This window comes from Callithrix jacchus, chromosome 22 (genome assembly GCF_049354715.1).
Source record: "Callithrix jacchus isolate 240 chromosome 22, calJac240_pri, whole genome shotgun sequence".
In the NCBI taxonomy this organism is placed as follows: domain Eukaryota; kingdom Metazoa; phylum Chordata; class Mammalia; order Primates; family Cebidae; genus Callithrix; species Callithrix jacchus.
The window spans coordinates 34472518-34486323 of record NC_133523.1 but is presented as its reverse complement, the minus strand read 5'-3'; the positions used below and the strand labels follow the sequence as shown (position 1 = coordinate 34486323).

The window sequence follows — 13806 nt, the reverse complement described above, 5'->3', positions numbered from 1 at the left end:
AAGAGGCGGGACATAGACGACGATTGGGCCACGACCGACTCTATCTCGGTCAACTTTCCTCAGGATATGATTGGCTCGTCCAGAACAGGAATGCTGCTTTACAATTGGTCTAAACGCGGAGTAGGCGGGACGAAGTGCCCCGCTGTCCCTGGTCCAAGATGGCTGCGTCCATGGCGCGGCGCTTGTGGCCTTTGTTGACTCGTCGGGGGCTCCGGCCCCGGGAAGGCTGCGTCTCCAACCACAGTCCAAGGAGGAGTTTCGCTACAGAGAAACGAAGCCGGAACCTCTTGTACGAGCATGCGCGCGAGGGCTACAGCGAACTCCCTAAGCTGGACATAGAGTTGCTCTGCGCATGCCCAGAAGAGGCCGCACGCGCCCTGGAGCTCCGCAAGGGGGTGCTGCGCTCAGCGGACCTGCCCGCGATCGTGAGTGCGCCTGCGCTGGCCGGCGGGAAAGGGTGGTTTGCTTTATGGAAGAATTGGGTTTGCAAGATGCGCTCCAGCAGGGGACGAACTTATTGCAGGAATTTTAGTTCCTTCCCAAGTTGAGCCAACGTCTTATGTATGGCACCCGTATGTGCCAGTTGTCCAATGAGTGCTGAGGCCTTACTATGTGCCAAAAATGCCTACTGTGTCCCCGACACCCATTATGTGCCTGTTTCATACTGCTCGCTGGGTACCTACTGTCCTCTAGGAACTTGCTATGTGACATTGTCCTCCGTTCTCCAATCTCATGCCAACCTTACCCTAAGACCATGAAGGAAGGCCTGGCGCGGTGTCTCACGCCTGTAATCCCAGCACTTTGGGAAGCCGAGGCGGGTGGATCACGAAGTCAGGAGTTTGAGACCAGCCTGGCCAACATAGTGAAGCCCCGTCTCTACTAAAAATACAACAAATTAGCTGGGCGTAGTGGCAGGCACCTGTAATCCCGGCTACTCGGGAGGCTGAAGCAGGAGAATCGCTTGAACCCGGGGGTGGCAGAGGTTGCAGTGAGCCGAGATCACGCCATTGCACTCCAGCCCCGGCAACAGTGAGAGACTCCATCTCAAAACACACACACACACACACACACACACACACGAAAACGGGGAGCCAAGTGTGAATCGGACGGGGTCGGGGCTGGGATGTGCTGGAGCGCTTGCCTTTGGAGAGAGATTTAGGGAGAGTTCTGCACCTCCCCCCCACGTATCAGGCAGTTAAATAGGGTTATTTAATGAATGAATGAATGCATTAAAATGAATGGTTCTATTAAATTGATATTTAAGGTGCAACTACATGTTCCAGTGTTCCAGATGTTGCAAATGTGCGGTGAATAATAATACAATTGCTAGCACTTACGAAAGGGAATTAGAGGCCGGGCGCAGTGGCTCACACCTGTAATCCCAGCACTTCGGGAGGCTGAGGCGGGCGAATCACGAGGTCAAGAGATCAAGACCATCCTGCCCAATATGATGAAACCTTGCCTCTACTAAAAATACCAAAAAAATAGCTGGGTGTACTGGCGAGTGCCTATAATCCCAGCTAGTCAGGAGGCTGAGGCAGGAGGATCACTTGAACCAGGGAGTAGGAGGTTGCAGTGAGCTGAGATTGCACCACTGCACTCCAGCCTGGCAACAGAGCAAGACTCCGTCTAAAAAAAAAAGGAGGGCGGGGGGGTGGGAGGGATTAGAACCGGGTTCACCATATCTCTATGGTGAGGTGTTAGGGACGGTGGGGGTCCCACGTTTTCCCAGCCCTCTCTTGGACTCCCTTCTGTTTGAAGTGCTTTATACACTTTAACCTCATTTAATTTTCATGATAACTCTGAAGTAGTTGCCATTATTTCCCCTATTTTATCAGAGGGAATAGTAAGGCCCCAAGAAGCTAATTCACTTGCGCTAGGTCATGCAACTGGGAAGTGGCAGAGCGGGAATTTTTTTTTTTTTTTTTTGACAGAGTATCCCTCTGTCACCAGGCCCCAGGCTGGAGTGCAGTCGCACAATCTCGGCTCACTGTAACCTCCACCTCCCGGGTTCAGGCAGTTCGCCTGCCTCAGCCTCCTGAGTAGCTGGGACTACAGGCACGTGCCACCATGCCCAGCTAATTTTCGTATTTTTAGTAGAGATGGGGTTTCACCATGTTGGCCAGGATGGTCTCGATCTCTTGACTTCGTGATCCGCCTGCCTCGGCCTCCCAAAGCGCTGGGATTACAGGCTTGAGCCACCGCGCCCGGCCAGAGTGGCAATTTTTACCTGTGCTTCCTGGCTCCAGATCTACTTTTTTTTTTTTTTTTTAAGAGACGGTCTTGTTCTATCACCCAGGATGGAGTACAGTGGTACAGTTATAGCTCACTGCAACTTTTAACTCCTGGGCTCAAGCAATCCTCCCACCTCAGCCTCCCATGTAGCTGAGACTACAGGCAGATACCACCACACCCAGCTAAACTTTTGTAGTTTCTGTAGAGACAGGAACATGCTATGTTGCCCAGGCTGGTCTTGAACTCCTGTGCTCAAGTGATCCTCCTGCCTTAGCCTCCCAAAATTCTGAGATTACAGGCGTGAGCCACCACACCCAGACTCCACAATCTTAACTACCCCACTGTGCCCTCTCATGACCTGAGTTTACAGTTTAGTAAAAGATACATATTTTTTATATTTGAGATGCAGTTTTGCTCTTATCCCCCAGGCTGGAGTGCAGTGGTGAGATCTCGGCTCACGGCGCCCTTGATTTGCCTCCCAGGTTTGAGCGATTCTCCCGCCTCAGCCTCCCGTGTAGCTGGGATTACAGGCACGTGCCACCACACCCACCTAATTTTTGTGTTTTTAGTAGAAATGGGGTTTCACCATGTTGGCCAGGCTGGTCTCCAACTCCTGACCTTAAGTGATCCACCCACCTCAGCCTCCCAAAGTGCTAGGAGTACAGGTGTGAGCCACTACACTCAGCCAGTGTGTCTTAATTCTGGGCAGCTGTGTGGCCAGCTGAGCCTCAGGGTGTTCCAGTACTGAAGGGGAGGAGGAGAAGATGGCCTCTGAGGGCTAGGTAGAGATCTCTGCCTCATCCTGCCGCAGGTCCAGGTGTCCAGGGGGGCTCCAGAGAGACGGGCAGGATCAGTGACTACTCACCTCCTTCCCTCGTATATCCACCCAGATCTCGACATGGCAGGAGCTGAGGCGGCTGCGGGAGCAGATCCGGAGCCTGGAGGAAGAGAAGGCAGCTGTGACGAAGGCAGTGCAGGCCCTGCTGGTGAGCGTGGGGCCCGAGTAGGTGGGGAGTGGCTACGAGGGTGTCTCTTGACACAGGTAACAGGAAACTGAATTTAAAGAGCTTGAACAGGCTGGCGCAGTGGCTCACGCCTGTAATCCCAACTACTCGGGAGACTAGGTTGGAGGATCACCTGTAATCAGGTGTTGGAGACCAGTCTGGGCAACATGGTGAAACCCCACCTCTATCTACTAAAAATACAAAAATGAGCTGGTGTGGTGGCGGGCACGTGTAATCCCAGCTACCTGTGGGAGACTGAGACAGGAGAATGGCTTGAACCCAGGAGATGGAGGTTGCAGTGAGCCGAGATCATGCCATTGCACTCCACCCTGGGCAACAGAGTCAGACTCCATCTATAAATAAATGAATAAATAAATAAAAATAGCATGAACAACGTGGACATGCATTTCCCCGCATAGCACACCGTGCAGGACCCTGGCAACCCTAGGGTTGATTAGTGGCTCTTCCAGCATCCCCAGCCCAGGCGCTTTTCTTTTCTCTGCACCGGCAATGTCATTGCACTGATCTTTCCTCAGTTTCCCCATCAGGGTTTCCAGATGGCTGCTGCAGTCCAGCGTCTCCTCACATGACTGTGCCAGTGCGGGGAGGAGATAGGGACTTCTCTGCCTTGAGTTCCTTCTCCAGGAGCAAGGACACCTTTCCTGAAGCATCCAACAGAGTCCCCTCGTGTCCCCTGGGCCCAGAGCCCCACCCCGCTGCAGTTGTTCAGGCAGCCAGCACAGCCTGATTGGAGACCAGCCTCAGGTGGGGCCCATGTGCCCTGAACTGCAGCTGCCAGGGAAGGGAGAACTGAGTCAGAGTTCTGTGGGGAAGGAGAAAGAAGGGATCTTTTTTTTTTTTTTGAGATGGAGTTTTGCTCTTTTTGCCCAGGCTAGAGTACAACAGCACAGTCTCAGCTCACTGCAACCTCCATCTCCTGAATTCAAGCAATTCTCCTGCCTCACCCTCCCAAGTAGCTTGGATTGCAGGTGTGCCCCACCACACCTGGTTAATTTTGTAATTTTAGTAGAGACAGATTTCTCCATGTTGGCCAGGCTGGTCTCGAACTCCCGACGTCAGGTGATCCGCCTGCCTTGGCCTCCCAGCCAGGATCTTTATTTTATTTGTATTTATTTTTTTTGAGTCTCACTCTGTCACTCAGGCCAGAGTGCAGTGGCTTGCTACACCCTCTGCCTCCAAAGTTCAACTGATTCTCCTGCCTCACCCTCCCAAGTAGCTGGGATTACAGAGATGCACTACCACGCCTGGCTAGTTTTGCATTTTTAGTAGAGACAGGGTTTCACCATGTTGGTCAGGCTGGTCTCGAACTCATGACCCCAGGTGATCCACCTGCCTTGACCTCCCAAAGTGCTGGGATTCCAGGCCATTGTGCCCGGCCTGGAAGAAGGATCTTGGGTTAGACAACCAAAAGCATCTGCAACAGAGGGCTTAAAAACAATCATGAAAAAAGCAGACCTTATGCAGAAATCGCTGTGTATCATGCCAGGTGCTTTCCATGCTCTTAATCCTCACGACAGCCTCTGACACAGGAACCGTACAAACCCAGTTTTATAGCTGGGAAACAGTGAGGCCCTAAGGCATTAAAATGGGCCTAAGTGGCCAGGTATGGGGGCGTGAGCCTGCAGTCCCAGCTACTCTGGAGGCCGAGGCAGGAAGATCACTTGAGTCCGAGAGTTCAAGGCCGCAGTCAGCCTCAAATTGTGTGATCACACCATCACACTCCAGCCTGGGCAATAGAGCAAGACCCTGTGTCAAAGAAAAAACAACCCAAAAAAGTACCTAAGTCTCATAGCCAGGAAGTGGGAGACGCAGGGTTTGCACCCAGGCAGTTGGTTTTCACTGCTCTGTTTGGAGGCCTCTCCCAGCACCTACTGAGTGGCAAGCCTCAGACTGTGTGTGTCACCGACAGCCAGCGAAAGCAACGCAATGGATCATCCAATGTCTTTTGAGAGCTAACTCATCTTTTCAGGGAAGCTGCACAACAGCCCTGCCAGGGGGTCCTGTTACCATCCCACTTCACAGATAGGGATACTGAGGCTCAGGGGGGCAGAGGCCCAAGGGCTCGCAGCAGGTAGGTGCCCAATATTCAGACCCAGGCTGTCTAATTCCCTCAGCTGCTTAGGATCATGGAAGGTTCAGAATGTCGAGGGCCCTTGGTTACAGGCCCTCAAACGCCTTTCCAAGCCCCCATTTTCATATCTGCAGACAGAGTATATTAGTCTATTTTCTTTCTTTTTGAGACAGTCTTGCTCTGTCGCCCAGACTGGAGTGCAGTGGCACAATCTTGGCTCACTGCAACCTCCGCCTCCCAGGTTCAAGCGATTCTCCTGCCTCAGCCTCCCGAGTAGCTGGGATTACAGGCATGCACACCCACGCCTGGCTAATTTTGTATTTTTAGTAGAGATGGGGTTTCTCCACGTTGGTCAGGCTGTTCTCAAACTCCACATCTCAGGTGATCTGCCTGCCTCAGCCTCCCAAAGTGCTGGGATTACAGTTGTGAGCCACCACCCCCAGCCCCATTTTCACACTGCTATAAAGAATACCTAAAAGTGGGTAATTTACAAAGAAAAGAGGTTTGATGGACTCACAGTTTCCGTGGCTGGGAGGCCTCTGGAAACTTAAAATTATGGCAGAAGGGGAATAGGAAGCCAGGCACTTTCCCTTCCACGTGGTGGCCAGAGAGAGCTTGTGGGGGTAACTGCCAAACACTTGTAAATCATCAGATCTTGTGAGAACTCACGAGAATAGCATGGGCGAAACCACCCCCAGGATCCGATCACCTCCCACCAGGTCCCTTCCTCAACAGATGGAATTACAATTTGAGATAAGATTTGGGTGGGGACACAGAGCAAAACCATGTCACACAGGGTTTGCATGAATGCCTGCCTCTTAGAGTGGATTGTGAAGAACTCGGGTCATGGAGAGTTCTGTGCACGGAGCCTGGCGTGGAGGCAGGACAGCTGTAGCTGTCATTACTGTTAATTATCTTATCTCTGTAGTCACCAATAGAGAAACTGAGGCACTGTCGACAGAGCAGGAGACTAGGATCCTCTGGCCTTGATTGACCTTTCACCCTTCCTTTTTTCTCTTCCCCACCCTCAGCTTCATCAGCCTAATCACCCACCCTGTCTCTTTCCTAGCAGGCAAACCGAGACTGTGGTGAAGTGCAGCAGGTACTGTGGGGAGCTGATGTTCTGTCTGGGGTAGGGGGTGGGCAGGGAGGATACTCTGCCAGTCACCATTCCACTATTGTAAGTAACAGAAAACAACTCAAACAAGTTTAAGGGGGGAAAAAAATAGGCTGTATTGATACATGAAACTAAAGCGGCTTCAGGTGCGGCTGGATCCAGGCACTGGCTCCATATTCAGTCCTGCGTTTCTCGCATCCCCAGGCCATCTTTCTCCCATTGTGTAAGTGGGAGGCAAAGTGAAGCACACTTTCCTGATAGATCCAGTTAAAGTCCTGGGGCTGATTCTCATGAGTTCAGCTGGCATCGGGTGCCTATCTCGGAGCCAGTCATTGTGGCCAAAGCAATAGAACGTTCCATTTGGCCAGGTCTGACTCTTTTTCCCCACAAATCTGCTGTGTGTTGGTGAGGGAAGTTCCTGCAAAGACATTCAGGATGCCGGGCCCAAGAAGAGGCATGAATGCCCACCACAGGGGCTCTGCCAGTCAGGATCAAGGTCACACTGGTTGGGGGAGTCCTGACCCCACCCATGCTGCCCCCAGGACCCCCAGTACCAGAGTCTGCGGGCACGCGGCCGGGAGATCCGAAAGGAGCTTGTTCCCCTGTACCCCAGGGAGGCCCAGCTTGAGGAGGAGTTCTACCTGCAGGCGCTGAGGCTGCCCAACCAGACCCATCCAGACGTGGTGAGCGCCAGGCCAGGTGGCAGGGAGGCCAGGGGCCCACCCAGGGCCACCTTCCCGTGACTGCTGCTGTCTCCCTACAGCCCGTCGGGGATGAGAGCCAGGCTCGAGTGCTCCATGTGGTCGGAGACAAGCCAGGTGGGCCACACCCCAACCTTGGGGTGTAGGGGCCCCCACAGCCTGGGAACGTGGCTGGAACCTGGAGAACTCCTGGTACTACAGGAGGTGGCTCCAGCTTCCTGCCTTGACCAGGCTTGAGCTGTCCCTGAGAGGTGGTCCTTGGGTTTTCATTCTTTCCCCCTCACCATTGGGCAGACCCACCCTGTGTTGTGGGTGTGTATCATGTGTGTGTGTATTGTGTGTCATGTGTGTATCTGTGTGTCTTTGGTATCTGTGTGTGTGTCTGTATCTGTGTGTGTCTATCTCTGTATATCTGTGTGTGTGTCTGTATATCTGTGTGTCTGTGTGTGTCTGTGTGATTGTGTCTGTATATGTGTATCTGTGTATGTGACTATATCTGTGTGTTTGTGTGTGTGTGTATCTATGTGTGTGATTGTGTCTGTATCTGGGTATGTGTATCTGTCTGTGTGTATTGTGTGTGTGTGTCTGTGTATCTGTGTATGTGACTATATTTGTGTCTGTGTATCTGTGTGTGCATCTGTGTGTGTGTATCTGTGTGTCTGTGTCTGTGTGTATATGTGTTTCTGTGTATGTTACTATATCTCTGTGTGTGTGTGTGTATCTGTGTGTGTGATTGTGTCTGTATCTGTGTGGGTGTGTCTGTAGCTGTGTGTGTATATGTGTGTGTATGTCTGTGTATGTGACTATATTTGTGTGTGTAACTGTGTATGCGTCTGTCTGTGTCTGTGTGTGTCTGTGTCTGTGTGTATCTGTGTGTGTGTGTCTGTATCTGTGTGTGTGTGTCTGTATCTGTGTGTGTGTGTCTGTCTCTGTCTCTCTCTGACCCCCTTGCTTTGGTCCCTGTCTCCAGGGCTTTTCCTCCCAGACTCTGTGTGTCCTTCTCTCTGATTCTCCCCCTCCCTTCCTCCTCCGGCCTTGCTCCTCTCTGTTTCTAACTCCGCCTTCCCCACCCGCCCCCTCTACTCCCCTCTGCCTCCATCTCATTTCCTCTCCCTGTCTCTGCTTTTCTCTCCCTCCCTTCACTCACTCCCTCTCCCTCTCTTTCCGTGCCCCACTCTCCCTTCTCTCTTCCTGCCCCTGCTTTCCTTTCTCTCACCGTCCCTCCTCCCTCCTGTCTCTGGAAGCCTTTATCTCAGCCTCGTCCCTCTCTGCCCCCTTACACTGGTGCTTTTCACCCATATGTAGCTTTCTCCTTCCAACCCCGGGGCCACCTGGAAATCGGCGAGAAACTCGACATCATCCGTCAGAAGTGAGCCCCTCTCCCAGCTCCCAGCACCCCATCCCAGCCGCCAGCACACCGACAGCTGGTGGCCGCTCCTGCCCCTTTGGCTTCAGCGTGAGATGTGGAAATTCCATGAATCTTTGATGCCCCAGCCCCACCCAGCAGCTGGGCTTCTTCCCCCAGGTGTTTGCATCCCCACGTTCCCTGCCAGCCTGGCCCATGTGCACACCCACCTGTCTCTCTGTCTCCCAGGCGCCTGTCCCACGTGTCTGGCCACCGTTCCTATTACCTACGAGGGGCTGGGGCCCTCCTGCAGCATGGCCTGGTCAACTTCACACTCAACAAGCTTCTCCGCCGGGTATGGGCCAAGATAGAAGGGCTGCCTGGAGGGGGTGCCATCGAAGCTGAGCTCAGAGGGCTATGGGGTCACTGCTCTGCCACGTGTATCATTGACACATTTAGTCCTTGTGACAACTGCATGAAGTGGGTGCTGTCATCATCCCCACTTTAGAGAGAGGGTTGAGGTCCAGAAGGGAAGGTACCTAGCCTGAGGTTCCACAGCCAGTCTGGAACTGGGCCTCGAGCTTGTGCTTGTAACCGCTGCACCTCACTGCCTGCTTGTGGTATAAACAGGCATCTGTGAATCATAGCATCCATTGAAATGGCAGGAGCTGGTTGCATGGAGCATTGGTCATGGTGAGGGACTCGGACATTTCCAGAGGGTACTAGGGGAGCCATGGGAGGCTTTTAAGCAGGCTAGGGCATGACCAGATCTGTACTTTTTATTTATTTTTTTTGAGACGGAGTCTCGCTCTGTCACTCAGGCTGGAGTACAGGGCCACAGTCTTGGCTCACTGCAACCTCGACCTCTTGGGTTCCAGCAATTCTCCTGCCTCAGCCTCGAAAGTAGCTGGGATTACAAGCATGTGTAATCCCATGCCAGCTAATTTTTTTTGTCTTTTTGATGAGTCTCGCTCTGTCACCCATGCTGGAGTGCAGTGGCATGATCTCCATGCTGGCTAATTGTTGTATTTTTAGTAGAGATGGGGTTTTGCCATGTTGGCCAAGCTGGTCTCAAACTCCTGGCCTCAAGTGATCTGCCGGCCTTGGCCTCCCAAAGTGCTGGGATTACAGCTGTGAGCCACTGCTCCAGCCCCTGCCTCAGTTTCATCTGAGGAGGAAGGGCTTTGGAAGCCGCTGGCTCACTCTGCAGCACCCCTTCTTTGGGGCTGAGCTTGGCATCTGGTGGAGGTGCCAGCTCCGCTCACTCACCCTCTCTCCTGAACAGGGCTTCACCCCCATGACGGTGCCAGACCTTCTCCGAGGAGCAGTGTTTGTGAGTGAGGCCGCCCCGCTCCCTTCCGCCACCTGGGTGTCAGGTCCTCTTGTAGGTGCCTGAGGCAGGGAGACCTGAGGAGACCACCCTTGGCCTGAGTCAAGGGGGCCAGGCCATACCAGCAAGGCCAGGGCAACCCCAGATGTGTCCAGGGGAGGAGCTGGGGTTGTGACTGTAAAACGGGGGAGGCTGGGTTTACCCTGACCCCTGTGGCCTGGCCTCCTCCCCCAGGAAGGCTGTGGGATGACACCAAATGCCAACCCATCCCAAATTTACAACATTGACCCCTCCCGCTTCGAAGATCTCAACCTGGCTGGAACAGCAGAGGTGGGGCTTGCAGGTGAGCACCTGTGTGGGCACTGGGGGAGGAGCGGGAGCAATGTGGGGGGAAAACTGGGAGCATCCAGGGGCGGCTGGGGGTGGCTACCTGCCTAGAGCAGCTCAGCAGCCCCAGGGCCAACATGTACGGTTGTGTAGGTTGTTTACTGCACGACTGTACAGTGACAGTCCAGCCCCATGCCTTGACCTGGTTTCATCCACCAGAGGTAGTGCCTTTTATTTTCACAAAGGCTTCCTTGGGGCACTGGCAGCCCTGGCTCACCCTGTGGTCCCCTTCTCCTCCCAGGCTACTTCATGGATCACAGCGTGGCCTTCAGGGACCTGCCAGTCAGGTGACACCTGGTTTCCTCAGACCTTGACCCTACCTGTGACATCCACTCTGCCTTCCTTGACCCGACCTCCCCTGCTCTTTGCCAGGATGGTTTGTTCCAGCACCTGCTACCGGGCAGAGACAAACACGGGAAAGGACCCCCGGGGGCTGTATCGAGTCCACCACTTCACCAAGGCTGGTGTTGCGGGGACTAAGCGGGGCTGGGGTGGGGGTCACCCCAACAGCTTAGAGCCTTCTGACTCCCTTGCCCTCTGTCCCAGGTGGAGATGTTTGGGGTGACAGGCCCTGGGCTGGAGCAGAGCTCACAGCTGCTGGAGGAGTTCCTGTCCCTTCAGATGGAGATCTTGACAGAGCTGGGTTTGCACTTCCGGTGTGGAGAGGGGTTGGGGGCCCTGGGATGGCTGGGGTGGGGTAGGGAGGGACGAGGGGCTGGCTAGCTGCTTGGTCTCGAACCACCCTCCAGCCCTCTTGTTGCTCCCATTTTCCTGTATAAGGATTACAGGGGCAGAGACAGGATTCCGGTTTGTGTGCCCGTGAGCCTGTGGTCTGTCATGGGATTAACAGAAGCAAGAGTAGCACAGGGTGCCCCAGGGTGGAGACCCAGGCCCCTTTCCTCCTGCTGCCCCACCCCCGTTCCCTGGGCCGCTGCCTCATCTGTCTTATCTGTGCAGCTTTTTCACCACCCAATGGAAAGCGAGGCTGGGAAAGGGAGAACCCAGAGGTTGCCAACCCCACGTCCTCTCACCCTGTCAGGCACACGCAGCTTTCAGGAGAGGCTAAAAAATGTGGGCTGCTTTTCTGGGTGACCCATTGTAAAAAAACTGGAAATGTAGGCTGGGTGTGGTGGCTCATTCCCGTAATCCCAGCACTTTGGGAGGTTGAGGCAGGTGGATCACCTGAGGTCAGGAGTTCAAGACCAGCCTGACCAACATGGAGAAACCTCATCTCTACTAAAAATACAAAATTAGCCAGGAGTGGTGGCACATACCTGTAATCCTAGCTACTTTGGAGGCTGAGGCAGGAATATCACTTGAACCCAGGAGGTGGAGGTTGCAGTGAGCCGAGATCACGCCATTGCACTCACTCCAGCCTGGGCAACGAGAGTGAAACTCCATCTCAAAAAAAAATCACTGGGAGTATAGGCCAGGCGTGGTGTCTCATGCCTGTAATCTCAGCATGTTGGAGGCCATGGCAGGAGGATTGCTGGAAGCCAGGAGTTCAAGACCAGCTTGGGTAACAGCGAGAGCTCGTCTTTACAAAATTTTTAAAAATTAGCCAGGTATGGTGGCACACACCTGTAGTCCCAGCTACTCAGGAGGCTGAGGCAAGAGAATCACTTGAACCTGGGAGGCAAAGGTTGCAGTGAGCCAAGATTGCACCACTGCACTCCAGCCTGGGTGACAGAGTAAGACGCCGTCTCCGAAAAAAGAAAAAGGGAAACCAAGGGTGCTGTTATAGAATGCTCAAATGTGCGAATGGCCACTGTGAACAGCCGGTAGACCCTGCCACGTGCCTTTCCTCCCGCATCAACCTCTTCTGTGCCTCCCGTTCTGTATACCACCTTCTCCGTCACCACCCCTGGCCTCACGACTCTCCTTTGCCCTATCATCTCCTTTTTATATATTTTTTTATTTTTTGAATAGACGAGGTCTCCCTGTGTTGCCCAGGCTGGTCTCGAACTCCTGGGCCTTTTCCTGCTTTTTGGCTGCCTTCTCTTCCATTGCTTCCATTCCTTCTCCCTGCACCTCCTCTCACCTGCTGACCTTCACCACGCCTTTGACCTTGGCTGCAGGGTCCTGGACATGCCCACCCAGGAACTGGGCCTCCCCGCCTACCGCAAGTTTGACATTGAGGCCTGGATGCCAGGCCGTGGCCACTTTGGAGAGGTGAGCCCTGCTCCACTGGACGTGCAGGGTGGGAAGGAGGATGGACCTGCCCCCCCCCCCGCCGATCTGCTCAGCCTGCCACCCCCCACCCCAGGTCACCAGTGCTTCCAACTGCACGGACTTCCAGAGCCGCCGCCTCCACATCATGTTCCAGACCGAAGCTGGGGAGCTGCAGTTCGCCCACACGGTGAGGCCCGCACAGCCTCCTGCCCTCTCGCCCTCGCCCCGCAGCCTCTGTCACCCTAGACTCGCCCACCTGGGCCCCTCCCTGGGCCAGGCTTGGGGTGGGCAGGGCGGCTGGTTCCAAGTGCGGCTGTCTCACAGGTGAATGCCACTGCCTGTGCTGTCCCTCGCCTCCTCATCGCACTCCTGGAGAGTAACCAGCAAAAGGTAAGGGGTCGAGGGTCCCACACAGAGAGGCCACTCAGCGTGGGGGAGGGGGAGGGCGTCTGCAGCATCCTGAGGTCTGCTCTGTCCCCAGGACGGCTCGGTGCTTGTGCCCCCCGCCCTACAGCCCTACCTGGGCACTGATCGGATCACGGCCCCCACCCACGTGCCTCTCCAGTACATCGGCCCCAACCAGCCCCGGAAGCCTGGGCTCCCTGGCCAGCCTGCTGCAAGCTGAGAACCCACCCACGGTAGCCCTTGGGGGTGTCACTGCTTCCTGGAGCTCAGGAGATCTCAGACACCTGGGACCTGTGTTCTGGAGCCTGTCCTGACATCTGCAGTCCTATCAGCTCCATGCCTGGGCCCCTGGACCCCGGGTCCACCTCTCCTCCATTCCTGTGCTTCAGAGTCAGTCACTGACCCTGTTATCATTGAGGGTCCCCATGAGAAGCAGGACATCTGAGCTTTACGGTTCTAGGGATGGGAGAAGCAGAGGAAGAGGCCTCCATCCCTCCCTCCTTCTTCCCTCCCACAGTGCTGACCAAAAAGTCCCCAATAAATGGTCAGGATGAAGGCCTCTGTGGATCTGTGAGCAAGGGAGATGCCCGGCTTTCCAGGAGCTGCTGGGTGACCGCTCAGAGGCGCTGTCCTCTGTGGCTGTGAGGACCATGGCTGGGAGTGCCTAGCCACCACGAAGCACACATGGAGGCTGGCTTGGGGGCCACCAGGGGAGCTGAGAGGATGTCAGATCTCCCATTCCTCCCGGACAAGGCGGAACAGTCACCCTGCAAGGGTTCCTTCAAGCTGACCCCAGGGTGAAGGACAGCTTCACCCCTCTCCTCAGTCTCCAGTTCCCCATTCCACTGTCCCTTCCGCAGCTCCAGATAGGGGCCCCGCAGGCATCGTAAACTCAGCGAAGCCACCTGGTCCTTTCATCGCTTTGCCTATGCCCGTTCCTCCCCAGGCATGCCTATCCCAGGACATTTTCCCGGCTGCCCAGGCCACAGGTTAGCCTCGACTTTTTTCTCATATCCAC

At 54.6% G+C, this 13806-nt stretch overlaps 1 protein-coding gene across 2 annotated transcripts; it reads left to right on the top strand.

The window, feature by feature from the left end:
* Window positions 1-131: 131 nt before the first annotated feature.
* On the top strand, window positions 132-13343 carry SARS2 (seryl-tRNA synthetase 2, mitochondrial). 2 transcript variants are annotated; one of them, XM_035286161.3, is made up of 16 exons: window positions 132-425; window positions 3126-3221; window positions 6404-6433; window positions 6991-7131; window positions 7212-7266; window positions 8455-8518; window positions 8744-8849; window positions 9780-9827; window positions 10059-10167; window positions 10453-10498; window positions 10584-10671; window positions 10758-10867; window positions 12290-12383; window positions 12478-12570; window positions 12708-12773; window positions 12865-13343. In XM_035286161.3, the coding sequence occupies exons 1-16, from the start codon at window positions 159-161 to the stop codon at window positions 13006-13008; spliced, it is 1557 nt and encodes a 518-aa protein (XP_035142052.1). In that variant the 5' UTR covers window positions 132-158; the 3' UTR covers window positions 13009-13343. The 2 variants fall into 2 exon arrangements, with proteins under 2 accessions (XP_035142052.1, XP_035142051.1); XM_035286160.3 differs by having other exon boundaries at window positions 6401-6433.
* The last annotated feature ends 463 nt before the right edge of the window (window positions 13344-13806 follow it).

What these genes read in the sequence shown, in the direction of transcription:
- SARS2 (XM_035286160.3), top strand. Translation starts at nt 159, where the DNA reads ATGGCTGCGTCCATGGCGCGGCGCTTGTGGCCTTTGTTGACTCGTCGG. An exon ending in ACTGTGGTGAAGTGCAGCAG is followed by an intron (nt 6,434 to 6,990) that starts GTACTGTGGGGA and finishes TGCTGCCCCCAG; the next exon opens with GACCCCCAGTACCAGAGTCT. An exon ending in TGTGGTCGGAGACAAGCCAG is followed by an intron (nt 7,267 to 8,454) that starts GTGGGCCACACC and finishes ACCCATATGTAG; the next exon opens with CTTTCTCCTTCCAACCCCGG.